At 43.2% G+C, this 13,934-nt stretch overlaps 1 protein-coding gene across 6 annotated transcripts in view; it reads left to right on the top strand.

Annotated features, from left to right (window-relative positions):
* DZANK1 (double zinc ribbon and ankyrin repeat domains 1) overlaps nucleotides 1–13,934 on the top strand; it is a 120,040-nt gene that overhangs the window by 90,678 nt on the left and 15,428 nt on the right. For 5 of the 6 annotated variants that reach the window (XM_073236964.1, XM_037022496.2, XM_073236963.1 and 2 more), the window contains 6 exons: nucleotides 5,572–5,675; nucleotides 7,595–7,669; nucleotides 9,410–9,506; nucleotides 9,946–10,046; nucleotides 10,915–10,995; nucleotides 11,513–11,640. In XM_073236964.1, the coding sequence (XP_073093065.1) occupies nucleotides 5,572–5,675; nucleotides 7,595–7,669; nucleotides 9,410–9,506; nucleotides 9,946–10,046; nucleotides 10,915–10,995; nucleotides 11,513–11,640 (586 nt within the window). The remainder of the gene's footprint in view (nucleotides 1–5,571; nucleotides 5,676–7,594; nucleotides 7,670–9,409; nucleotides 9,507–9,945; nucleotides 10,047–10,914; nucleotides 10,996–11,512; nucleotides 11,641–13,934) is intronic. The other variant, XM_037022495.2, reaches the window with a different exon arrangement.

Here is a 13,934-nt window from a genome sequence, read left to right as displayed (position 1 = left end):
CTGGATTTCTTGTATTTCTTTGTTTTGTCTGATTGCCATGGCTAGGACCTCCAGTACTATGTTGAATAGCAGTGGGGAGAGTGGGCATCCCTGTCTTGTTCCTGATCTTACAGGAAAAGCTTTCAGTTTCTCGCTGTTAAGTATGATGTTGGCTGTGGGTTTGTCATATATGGCCTGTATTATGTTGAGGTACTTGCCCTCTATACCCATTTTGCTGAAAGTTTTTATCATGAATGGATGTTGAATTTTGTTGAATACTTTTTCAGCATCTATGGAAATGATCCTGTGGTTTCTGTCCTTCTTTTTGTTGATGTGGTGGATGATGTTGATGGATTTTTGAGTATTGTACCATCCTTGCATCACTGAGATGAATCCGACTTGATCATGGTGTATGATCCTATTGGTGTACTTTTGAATTCGGTTTGCTAATATTTTGTTGAGTATTTTTGCATCTATGTTCATCAGGGATATTGGTCTGTAATTTTATTTTTTGGTGGTGTCTTTGCCTGGTTTTGGTATTATAGTGATGCCAGCATAGAATGAGTTTGGAAGTATTCCCTCCTCTTCTATTTTTTGGAAAACTTTAAGGAGAATGGGTATTATGTCCTCTCTATATGTCTGATAAAATTCAGCAGTAAATCCATCTGGCCTGGGGTTTTGTTCTTCGGTAGTTTTTTGATTACCGATTCAATTTCTTTGCTGGTAATTGGTCTGTTTAGGTTTTCTGTTTTTTCCTTAGTCAGTCTTGGAAGGTTGTATTTTTCCAGGAAGTTGTCCATTTCTTCCAGGTTTTGCAGCTTATTAGCATATAGATTTTTGTAGTATTCCCTAATAATTTTTGTATTTCTGTGGGGTCTGTCATGATTTTTCCTTTCTCATTTCTAATTCTGTTGATGTGTGTATATTCTCTTTTTCTCTTAATAAGTCTGGCTAGGTGCTTATCTATTTTGTGTATTTTTTCAAAGAACCAGGTCTTGGTTTCATTGATTTTTTCTATTGTTTTATTCTTCTCAATTTTATTTATTTCTTCTCTGATCTTTATTATGTCCCTTCTTCTGCTGACTTTGGGCCTCATTTTTTCTTCTTTTTCCAGTTTCAATAATTGTGACTTTAGACTATTCATTTGGGGATCTTCTTCCTTCTTTAGATAGGCCTGTGTTGCTATATACTTTTCTCTTAGAACTGCTTTTACTGTGTCCCACAGAAGTTGGGGCTTTATGATATCAGTGTCAATAGTCTCCATATATTGCTTGATCTCTGTTTTAATTTGGTCATTGATCCATTGATTATTTAGGAGGATGTTGTTCAGCCTCCATATGTTTGTGAGCCGTTTTGTTTTCTTTGTACAATTTATTTCTAGTTTTATGCCTTTTTGGTCAGAGAGGTTGGTTGGTAGAATTTCAATATTTTTGAGTTCACTGAAGCTTTTTTTGTGGCCTTGTATGTGGTCTATTTTGAAGAATGTTCCATGTGCACTTGAGAAGAATGTGTATCCTGCTGCTTTTAGTTGTAGAGTTCTGTAGATGTCTGTTAAGTCCATCTGTTCTAGTGTGTTGTTCAGTGCATCTGTGTCCTTACTTATTTTCTGTCTGGTGTATCTATCTTTTGGAGTGAGTGGTGTGTTGAAGTCTCCTTGAACGAATGCATTGCTTTCTACTTCCTCCTTTAATTCTGTTAGTATTTGTTTCACATATGTTGGTGCTCCTGTACTGGGTGCATATATATTTATAATGGTTATATCCTCTTGTTGGGCTGAGCCTTTTATCATTATGTAATGTCCTTCTTTTTCTCTTGTTATTTTCATTGTTTTGAAGTCTATTTTGTCTGATACCAGTACTGCTACACCTGCTTTTTTCTCCCTATTGTTTGCATGAAACATCTTTTTCCATCCCTTCACTTTTACTCTGTGTATATGTCTTTGGGTTTGAGGTGAGTCTCTTGTAAACAGCATATGGATGGGTCTTGCTTTTTTTATCCATTCTGTTACTCTGTGTCTTTTGATTGGTGCATTCAGTTCATTTACATTTACAGTGATTATTGAAAGATATGTACTTATTGCCATTGCAGGCTTTAGATTCATGGTTACCAAAGTTTCAAGGGTAGCTTCTTTACTATCTGTCTAACTTAACTCACTTATTAAGCTATCATAAGCACAGTCTGATGATTCTTTATTTCTCTCCCTTCTTATTCCTCCTCCTCAATTCTTTATATGTTAGGTGTTTTATTCTGTGTTCTTTTGTGTTTCTTTTGACTGCTTTTGTGAATAGTTGATTTTATTTTTTGCCTTTTTTATTATTTGGTTGGCCTGCTTTCTTTGCTGTGATTTCATTTTCTCTGGTTACATCTATTTAGCCTTAGGAATGATTCCATCTAGAGCATTCCCTTTAAAATATCCTGTAAAGGTGGTTTGTGGGAGGCAAATTCCCTCAATTTCTGTTTGTCTGGGAATTGTTTAATCCCTCCTTCATATTTATATGATAATTGTACTGGATACAGTATTCTTGGTTCAAGGCCCTTCTGTTTCATTGCATTAAATATATCATGTCATTCTCTTCTGGCCTGAAAGGTTTCTGTTGAGAAGTCTGATGATAGCCTGATGGATTTTTCTCTCTCTGGCTGCCTTTAATACTCTGTCCTTATCTTTGATCTTTGCCATTTTAATTATTATATGCTTTGGTGTTGTCCTCCTTGGTTCCTTGTGTTGGGAGATCTGTGGACTTCCATGTTCTGAGAGACTATTTCCTCCCCCAGTTTGGGGAAGTTTTCAGCAATTATTTCTTCAAAGGCACTTTCTATCTCTTTGTCTCTCTCCTTCTTCTCATACACCTATAATGCAAGTACTGTTCCGTTTGGATTAGTCATACAATTCTCTTAATATTCTTTCATTCCTGGAGATATCCTTTTATATCTCTCTGCCTCGGCTTCTCTGTATTCCTGTTCTCTAATATCTATTCCATTAAAAGTCTCTTGCACCTCATCCAGTCTGCTCTTAAGTCCTTCCAGAGACTGTTTTATTTTTGTATTCTGCCTCCCAACTTTATCCTTTATCTCTTGCATATTTCTCTGCAAGTCCATCAGCATGGTTTTGACCTTTATTTTGAATTCTTTTTCAGGAAGATTGGTTAAATTTATCCCCCAGGCCCTCTTTCAGGGGTCATCTTGGTATTTCTGGGCTGGACCAAATTCTTCTGCCTTTTCATAGCGATAGAGGTAGCTGTAGGCAGGTAGCGCATGTGTCAGCTGGGAGAACAATGTCCTTTCCTGTTTGCTGGTCGCCTTGTTCTTCTCCACTTATGTGTCAGTTACCTGCACTCCTGGAGCAGCCTCCAGATTAATCCCCTAAGCTGCCATGGGCGGGGTCACCATAGGGTAGCCCAGAGCCCTGCAGGGACTGGCAGGCGAGCTGGGTGTCCTCTCCTGTGAGAGCGGCGCCCCCTGCCTCTGCTGGGCAACTGCGCCTTGGTGGCAGCCTTTGGGTCTGCCCCAGGTGGCTGCATGCCGGGAGGAGATTCTGGGCAGCTGCTGGGGGTGCGGCCGGCCATGCGCACATGCTGCCTCTCCCCGGCCACTCGACTGCCACCACTGGCTCACACGGCCCCTCAGGCTACTGTACTGCTGTATCGGGGGCTGCACCGCCTGGTGGATTGACTGGCAGGCTGCTTATCGCCGTGAGTGGTTTTAGAGCTGCACTGCCACTCAGAGGGTTAGGGCACCTGGAGTTCCCCTGCTGGGCTGTGTGTGCCAGGACGATTCCATCCAACTGTGAGGTCCCTGTCCCTTTAAGACTTTCAAAGAGCACTCACTTTTCTTTTGTCCCAGGGGAGCCAGTCGCGGGGACCTGCTTGCAGATTTTGCTTTTCTGTTTCTCTAATATCTAGCACACCATGCACTGTGTGTCTGCACTCCCAGTGTGAATTACTAGAGCTGGTTGTTTAGCAGTCCTGGGCTTTCACTCCCTTCCCACTCTGACTCCTTTCCTCCTGCCAGGGTGCTGGGGTTGGGGGAGCACTCTGGTCCCGCCGGGCTGCAGCTTGTATCTTACCCCCTTCATGAGATGCTGAGTTCTCGCAGATGTAGATGTAGCCTGGCTGTTGTACTATATCCACTGGTCTCTCTTTTAGGAGTAGTTGTGTTTGTTGTATTTTCAAAAATACGTATTGTTTTGGGAAGAGATTTCCGCTGCTCTAGTCATGCTGCCATCTTGGCTCCTCTCTCTGTGAGATTAATTTTTGAAGAATAAAAGAAAAACACCCCAATTGAGAATATATTTGGAAATTACTTATGCAATCATGGGTTAACATCCAAAATATATAAAGAACTCATATGCCTCAACACTCAAAAAAGAAATAACCTGATTAAAACATGGGCAGAGGCTCTCAACACTTTCCCAAAGAATAAGTTCAAATGGCCAACAGGTACATGAAAAGATGCTCCACATTGCTAATTATCAGGGAAATGCGAATTAAAACCACAATGAGATATCACCTTACACCAGTGTTGTAAGTTGGCCAACATTCAAAAGACAAGGAACAACAAATACTGGGGAAGATGTGGAGAAAGGGGTACCCTTCTAGACTGGTGGTGGGAATGTAAATTAGTTCAACTATTGTGGAAAGCAATATGGAGGTTCCTCAAAAAAGTAAAAATAGAAATACCATTTGACTCAGTAATTTCACTTCTAGGAATTTACCCAAAGAAAACAAGATCGCTGCTTCAAAAAGACATATGAACCCCTGTGTTTGTCGCAGCATTGTTTACAATAGCCAAGGTACAGAAGCAACTCAAGTGTACATTAGTAGATGAATGGATAAAGAAGAAGTGGTACATATACACAATGGAATATTATTCAGCCATAAGAAGAAAACAAATCCTACCATTTGCAACAACATGGATGGACTAGAGAGTATTATGCTCAGTGAAATAAACCAGATGGAGAAAGACAAATACCAAATGACTTCACCCATTTGTGGAGTATAAAAACAAAGCAAAACTGAAGGAACAAAACTGCAGCAGACTCACAGGCTCCAAGAAGGGGCTAGTGGTTACCAAAGGGAAGGGGTTGGGGAGGGTGGGAGGGGATGGAGGGAGAAGGGGATTAAGGGACACTATGATTTACAGTCATAGTGTAGGTAAATCATGGGGAAGGCAGTACAGCACAGAGAAGACATGTAATGACTATATCATATTACTAGCTGATAGACAGTGACTGCAATGTAGTGGGGTGGGGACTTGATAATGGGGGTGAATGTTGAAACCACAATGTTGTTCATGTGAAACCTTCATAATATTGTATAGTAGTGATACTTTAATTTAAAAAAAAAAGAAAAATACCCCAATCAAAATATGTTCTTTTGAGATTCTATAATATTCATGACTATTCATGTGTAAAAAGAAAAAGCTGGGAATAAAAATGGAACTTATTCTAGTATGTAGTCGAGGCTCAGAGGGTAAAAGCCATCACAGAGTTTAACAAGGGAAAATAACTTCTCCGAGGAAGCATGCTGCACACTAGCATTTTTCCTTCTTAAACCTCAGAAGAATTGTCCCCATGGATGGGTTTCTCTTCTTTAGGGTATTGGAGAAAACAGTTGGATCACATCTCTGCTCACCTCAGGTCTTATGCTCAGAACAACCCTGAATTCCGGGCCTTGATTGCAGAACCCAGGATGGGAAAGGTGGGTGAGCTCTGAATGGAACTCAGAACTCCACTGTGTCCTGTGGGATCAGGCTGAAGTTCCCCTCCATGGGCTCTGCCTGAAATTACACCTTGCTTGGCTCCTCTTCCTTTTCTGTGCTGCTTTCCACACTTCCTTACTCTCCTCCCCTGCAAGCACTGCCTTAGTAAATCGCTTGCATATGAGTCTTGTCCCAGCATCTGCTTTGGGCACCTGACCAAAGACAGTCAATTGTGAACATCTCATGCTTTTCCATGCCACATGTATGGAAATTGTGATGGTCAGAGCTAAAAGACCCCAAATAGTTTAGTCCAGCCAGGTGTGCTTAAATCCTAAACTATATTACCAGCAATTGTAATCCTATGAGTTACCATTTAACAGTGCACTTAATATCTGCATCATACTCATCATCTCTAGTCCTCATAACACACCTACAAGTTTAGAGTATTACCTTTCTGGCAATTTTTAAAAAATAGCCACAAATTCTTCGCAAGTGTTCCTTCAAAGGGTAGAGTCTGTCCCCTCTCCTTGAACAGTCTCACCTTGTGGTTGTTGGACTAACAGAATATGGCGATAATGATGCAGTGGGGCCCCCAAGGTGTGTTCATCAAGGCCACGTGACTTCCTCTTGCTTGGAACACTTACTTCCTATACTCCTTGGAGCCCAGCCACCCTGCCCTGCAGCCCAGGCTGAACCTTGTCCTCCAGTCATCCTGGCTCAGGAGCCAGGTAGGTGAGTGATAAGACTGTAGGTCATTCCAGCCCCCAAATGTGGAGCCACCCCTAGGCATTTGAGTCTTCCCAGCTGAGGCCTTTGACATCTGGAGCAAAGATAACTATCCCTGCCATGTCCTGTTGAGATGCATGAATGTAATAAAGTGGTTGCTGTTTAGAGCCCCCGAGTTTTGGGTATTGTTTCACATTTCAGTAGATTATAAGAACAAGCCATATTTGATACCCAGAAAAACTGGCTTAAAGAGGTTTGGAGACCTGCCCAGGACTGCACTGGCAGTCTTGGGAATCAGGATTTGAAGCAGGTATGTCAGGCCCTGCGCCCCTAGCCCTTTCTCTGGTACTACACCACCATTCTAAATAGACTCCTCAGTGAGAAGACCTCTTCCTCTTTTTGCCATGAGACTAGAAGGAACCTTTAAAAATCATCCTGAGCACTCCCCTGCCACCAAGTAAGCAAACATTTAAACTCCTTTATTGTCAGCTTCTCAGTTTCCTTTGGTAATCTATTTTTGTGGTTTATTAATTCATTGGCCTAATCCAGGGGCCTGCAAACTATGGCCTTTGGGGCAAATCCAGCCTGCCACCCAGTTTTGTAAATCATTTTATTGGATGACAGCTGCACTCACTAAAATCGGTATCTTCTTTTGTGCTATGATGACAATGGCAATATGGCCCCCAAATCCTGAAATCTTATTATCTGATCCTTAAAGCATTTGCTAACTCCTGGTTGATGTAATTCTCTGACTACTTACAGAGAAAGCTGCTCAACTATGATCTTGGCTCTTGATTGGCAAGGCCTGGTCCCCCAGGATACCTTTTCCCGGGTGATGACATCAAGCCGTGGGGCTTGATTAAACATAAAGTGTGTCTCTTGTAAAGAATATAAATCTGGGGCTTGCTTTCTTATCTAGTAGGTCAGTCTCTGTTCACTGATGGGAGTGTTAACTTAGTTCACTTATAATTAATGGCATTATAGATATGGCTGGATCTGTGTTGGCCATTTTGCTAGTTGTGTTCTATCTCATCTAGTATTTGTTCCTCTGTTTTTCTTTTCCTGCCTTCTTTTGTATTATTAAATATTTGATTAATTTTACAGTTTAACATCTCAGAATTTCTTGGCTGTTGCTCAGGACAATGAGTCCTATTCTCATGGTTGTGAATTCTCTCTAATACTTTTTTAAAAGCTTATCTCTGCTACTGTCCATGAAGATGGATATGAAGTTAGCATCAGGCTGAATTATATTCAAGTCTCAAGTAAGGTGAGTAAAACCCTCAGAAGTTATTTATCTGAGAATTGACTGAACCAGTAAATTGTAGCTCACACCTTATTAGAAATGCTTCTGTGAGATCCTTAGAAAGGAAAAGTTTCAATTATTGTAAAACTGACTGCAGGCCAGTAATTTCATAGAATTGGCTAAATAACTGTGCTAAACCTCAAAGAAGCCAGTGTTCAGGCACATAAAGATGTAGTAAGAGCAGGAATTATCACCTCCGCTATTGGTCCCATAGTTTTCAGGCTTACTTATATCCACTGAAGTCTGTGTATAGGCAAAAGACTGACAAAAATGTTTGCCAATATGTACATTGATCTATTTGCCTATAAAAAAATAAACCAAACTTTCTGTTCCTATCTCCCTTGATCTGCCCTCTTATATGGTGAGTGGAGCATTGCCACCAAGCCTGTAAGAGTGTGATATACATTAATCAATATTGGCAGCTCAGTTTCACTGGACACAAAGTCAGAATATATGGAAGAACAATTAATGGACTGAGAAAATGGGTAAAGAAAAAGGAAGAGAAGCAAACTAGCCCTTATTAGGCCCCAGCCTCGTGCCTGGCAGGGTGGTAACGGTCTTTAAAATCAGGGTAGGTACATGGGCCCTGCCTAACACAAAGGGCAGCTGGGGCTATCCAGTGGGCTAATGCACATGAAAATGCCTTGAAATCATGTGAAGCACTAAGTGCCCTGGTTCTGGTTGTGTGGCTGGTGCAGAGCTTGGGTGGGAGGCACTTCAGGAGGAGGGGAGTGAGGGACGAGGCAGCGGAGGGCTGAGTGGACAGGTGGTCACAAGTAAAGCCTAGCTTGACCTGATCCACAAGGAGCCCTGGGGTGTGAATGACACTGCAAAGTTGTCCCCAGTTGAGGCATGGGGAGGCAGGGCATAGCCTCTGGGCAAGGCAGTGACCATCTGCTGAGGGCAGTTGGCTGGCCAAGCTGTGGGCTGTTTAGCAGCCAACCCATAGGCCAGAAGGGGACCTTTGGTTAAGGGGAAATGGGTGGTCACCAGAGCATCTACACCGTGCTGTCTATTAAGAAGTGGAGTAGTTAGCCCCAAGTCTAATATGTGTTTTTTCTTAGCCCGTGTGTTCTAGCAGTCAGGAGAGCAGGTGGCTCTCCATGGAGAAACAGGCAGCCACGTGAGGGTAGCATAGGCTGCCATGGGCAGAATCGGTCCAGCTGGATAAAGAATTCCAGGCTGGGCCTATGAGTCATTTACGCTTATTTTACAGACCTCCATTTACCTTATTGTGCTTTCACAGCATCCCTTTGAGGTGGGCCATTATATTTCCACTTTATAGGTGAGAAAATTGGGGCTCCAATAAGTTAAGCAACTTGCTTCTTCCAAGGTCCCCAAGCTAGTGATAGAAATAGGATTTAAACTCTGCAGACTGAGCCTCCCCATCATGCCACCCTTATTCTAAGACATGGGAGGTCTTTAAGCAAGGGAAAGACACAGTTACTTATAAACTGTTTGAAGGCAACTGGGGAGGCCACACAGAAGGTGGGCTGGCAGGAACGTGGTAGGAGGCTGATGTAGTGACCCTGGTGTGAGAGGAGGGGACTGTGGCTGTAGTGACTGAGAGGACAGGCCAGACTGAGGGGCTGTTAGGAGGGGAGGGGAGGAAGTGTCCAGGTCTCAGGCTTGCCTGTGAAGATTAATGAAATTCTGCAGTGAAATCATTCTTTCTGTTGGTGCTTGAATTTTTCCATTGGCCAGAACACTTACCTCAACAAGGCAGTGAATTTCAATGACCACTTCCTGAGCAGTGTCACCGAGGGTGGTAATGGGCTGTCCGGCAGCAGGTCCAGCTTGGGTGAGTTTTATCCTCCCAGTGATTTTGAAACAGTTGACCAGGAACACACTCACTTGGCAAGGATGCCCAAGAATTGTCTAAAATTTACCAGCCTGACGGTGCATTTACTTTCATGTTCTAGCTATTTTATTCTTCTGACTTCCCTGAAGGGGTGAGACTGTTGAGGTCTTTCACAGAGCTTGGGGAGATAAACTTGGAGGTAGTGGTGGTGCTCTTTTGGGACCTAAAAGCTGTAGTCCCTTTTATTCCCCTCCTTCCCATGCCTCCTCTTGTCCTGGGCTGGGAAGAGTGGCTCCGGGAGTCCTTCTTGCCAGGTTCAATCAAACAGAATGTCTGTAAAAGCCATTTTGTCCTTCTGACCTCAAGGAGCATGGTGGTAGAGTAGCTGTTTACATGGGAAGTGGCAGGGGCATCAGTTTGGACTCTTTTGTCATTTCAGTGAGTGACTATAGCCAGAGCACCCCAGATACCACTAAAAAAGTCAAGCGGACAAAGACTTTCAAGACCAAAAAATTTCAAGAAAAGGAGGAGACGCTTACAGTATGTGTACTCCTTGATCCATACAGCTGTCTTCTTTTCATTTTCTATTCCCTTTTTAAAAAATAATGGTATATTTTTTATTTTGTAGTACCTTTTAAAATATCTCAAGATTATTATTCAGAATTATTTTTGAGTTCCCATCATATTCCTGAATCACTTCTCTTTCCTCTGGGGTCTATTCTGTCTGCCCATCCTTTTCTTTCCTGTTTTTGGTTCGTGATCTGTTAGCCATGTGATGATCCTTGGTCCTCAGTCATGTGGACAAGTGAAGGGCTAGTTTGATTAGCACCAGCACTAGCCTGGGTGCCCAGCATGGTGTGTGGGCCCGAGGTCCCTGTTGGGGTGGCGGGCATGCTGTGGCAGACTTCCCTGAGGGTGTGTGGGCAGGGAGGGCAGGAGAAAGTCTCAGGATCCCCTGAGTGGCCTTTCCATTGGGGAGGGTGGTGCTGTGAAGTGCTCCGGTGTTTCACTCCTGCATGGGGCTGTCTTTCCTTCCTCCCTTCCAACACTTCCCTGTGTCTTTTTTTAGAAACATTCATAATAAAACAATTGTGAGGTTTCTGTTTTTTTGCGAAGTTTCTCATTGCATCCCTATACTTAATTTAACACAGTGTCAGTATGGTATCCTTCCCCATGGCAAGGTTTCAGAACCAACAAGATTTACATTAGACATGCTTTTTTGTGTTGCTGCCTGTTGCAGACCACCCCTCACCCCCCACACACATACATGCTCACGCTTACATCCCTGGGGCTCAAAACTTAACCCTGGAGAGAAGCGTTTGCCTTGAGGGTTGAGCCTGGGCAAGTGGGACAAGACAGTAAAAATATTCTGTGGCGGTGGAAATGACCCCATTGTGTAATCCTGTAGCCTGAGAACAGGCTCCTGCTGAGGGAGGTCGGAGCCACAGGGGAAGGAAGAGTTTCTGTGATGGAGCAGCTGCTCGATGACGTAAGTGCACCCAGACACAGCTCTCTCAGGGTTCCTGCCCGGCTGCCTGACTCTCTCTCCTTCCCGTGGAAGTTTTGTTCAATACTGTCATAATTATAGTGCTGTTTAAAAACTGTCTAGAAATGAAGTAAATGGCTAGTCAAAAATTTTACATTGTTATCTGTTGCTAGTTTTTATAGCAAAGAAAATGGGCAGAGGAGTGCACATGAGCCCAAATCACGTTCATGAAGGTGGATGGGATTCCTGGTCCATGATCCCATGGGACTCATGTTTCCTCAAGAAGCAAACCTGTCTGGGTACCTGCTCCTCCTGATTTGGGTGCAGGGCTCTTATCCCCTGGGTGACTTGACACCTCTGTCTGTCATAGGCTGGGTCTTTGGGTTCCTGATCCCCTTCTGATTTTGAGCAGTTTATTTCTGTCAAGGATGTTGGTTACACTTATTAGGATGGCATTTTGATGTTGTTGAGTGCAGGGTTTTGTGGCAAGTTTGTCCTTTTCTCTCTCTCTGTGCTGCAGGGAGCAGATCCCAACTGCAGTGATAATAAGGACCAACCCCTTATAACCATGGCTGTTGTGAATAAGCACCATGAAGCAATTCCAGTTCTTGTGCAGAGAGGAGCAGACATCGACCAACAGTGGGGACCGTAAGTGAAACACAGTGAGAAGAGAGTTCTGGTATGATGCGGTAGCTCCTAGTGCCTCATGGGGCTCTTCTGCAGCACAATTAATCCATGTGTGTGCCCTGTTCCATTTGAACTGTTTAAGAACCATCTTAACCCATTTTGGCCTTAATAAGAGACTTAACTGCTTCTGTTTTCCATATCCAGGTGAAACAAAACATTTTAAATGCACTACTGGACTGCCTGATTTTTAGTAGCCTATATAAGTGATGAAACATTTTATTAACTATTGACGTTATGCTGTTGCAGGACCAGCAAATCATTAGCCTTGGCGGTTAAGCCATATTTTCATCATGATCTGAACTGTAAGATCCACAAAAGAAGCATTACTGCAGAAAGAAACCCTTATGCCATTTTCTCTGGATGCTAGCACCACTGGGGAGGAGTGGGGCCCATATGAATTCACAGTCACCTGGTGCCTTCGTTCTCCTAGCTGTGAAGCAGGAGGGAGTCACATCAAATTATGCTGGACAGCTTTGTTACTTTCCTAGGCTTAGTCCAGACCTTCCCCTTGACCTCTCCCAGCCTTGTGAGTCTAGTGTTCTCTTGCAAATTACTTTGGAAACCTGGGGTAGAAAGTTCCCTAAGTATAGATCCTTCATGTTAACTGCTTATATCCTGCAGACCAAGTTGTTGAATCTAGGGATATGGCAAGTATCTAACACTACTGCCTCCTGAATCATTGCTAAGCCCAGGTCAGGGCTCAGGTCAGTGAATCGTGCCGCTGAGTATGTCAAGCCAGCACAGGGAACAGAAGTTAAATAACTTTGCTTCTGTTTTTCTCTGTTTCAAAATTCCCTCTAGTGTTTTTTGTTTTTTGGTATCATCAATCTACAATTACATGAAGAACATTATGTTTACTAGGCTCCCCCCTTCACCAAGTCCCCACCACAAACCCCATTACAGTCACTGTCCATCCATGTAGTAAGATGCTGCAGAATCCCTACTCATCTTCTCTGTGTTGTACAGCCCTCCCCATGCCCCACCCCCCACATTACACATGCTAATCGTAAGGCCCCCTTTCTTTCCCCCCGCCCTTATCCCTCCCTTCCCACCCATCCTCTTCAGTCCCTTTCCCTTTGGTAACTGTTAGTCCATTCTTGGGTTCTGTGATTCTGCTGTTGTTTTGTTCCTTCAGCTTTTCTTTGTTCTTATACTCACTCCACATATGAGTGAAATCATTTGGTACTTGTCTCTCTCCGCCTGGCTTATTTCACTGAGCATAATACCCTCTAGCTCCATCCATGTTGTTGCAAATAGTAGGATTTGTTTTCTTCTTATGGCTGAATAATATTCCATTGTGTATATGTACCACTTCTTTATCCATTCATCTACTGATGCATTCTTCACAATTCTTCTCCATCCCAATGGGACCACTTACACCTTCAACTCCACAGACTATAAATCCTCCAGTAATCTACTCTAAACCCAAGCAGGACCTCCTTACAGCTGCATAAGGCAGCATATGTGCCCTACTCCTAGAACAATGTTGCTTCTACACCAACAAATCTGGTCTCCTCCGGGATGGCACCAAACACCTCTGTGAACAAGCCTCCAAACTTCTAGAAAACTCCCCTAATGATCCGTTCCCTTACCCCTTCAATTGGCTCCTGCCCCTCCTCCCCTCCTAGCCCCTATTACCTTTCTTCTTCTTCTTCTCCTTTTCCTTCCCTGCTTCATTAACCTATTCCAAGAATTCATTCAAAATCAAGTTTTGAAAATTTCTAACCATACTGTCAACCAGTTACTCCTCCAGGGCTATCAAGGCCTTCTCATGAAGAGTAATGAAAACAGCTAGATGACATCACGAATCATCTCAAGATGCCTTCCCTTCCCCAACTCTATAGCAATGGCCTCGCTAACCCCAGAATCTGCACCCCCTTCCAGCAGGAAGTAGCTAGAGAATGAGATTCTACACCCAGTTCCCCAGAGGCCCAATTAAGAAAAGAAAAAGATGGGAATGAAGGCAAATGCTAAGAACCCCATCCCTTAAGATCCAATCACCAATGACCAGATGGCCGCCCACCCCTTAAGATCCAATCACCAACACAGAACACACCCTACCCCTACTCCTTAAAAACATACTTCCTCACCCACAAGCTGCTCTCTCTCTGGGGGCAGCCATTTTCTCTTTCAGATAATAAAATCTCTTGCATGGGGAAAAATATATATATATCCCTACTAAGTTTCCTATGTGCATTTTAGTAAGTTCTGTGCAGTACCAGTAGACACAATCCCTCTCTTGGGTTTATTCTGTG

The sequence above is a fragment of the Manis javanica genome, chromosome 5 (genome assembly GCF_040802235.1).
Source record: "Manis javanica isolate MJ-LG chromosome 5, MJ_LKY, whole genome shotgun sequence".
NCBI lineage: Eukaryota > Metazoa > Chordata > Mammalia > Pholidota > Manidae > Manis > Manis javanica.
The sequence above is the reverse complement of the archived record's forward strand: the minus strand, read 5'-3'. Positions and strand labels throughout refer to the sequence as shown.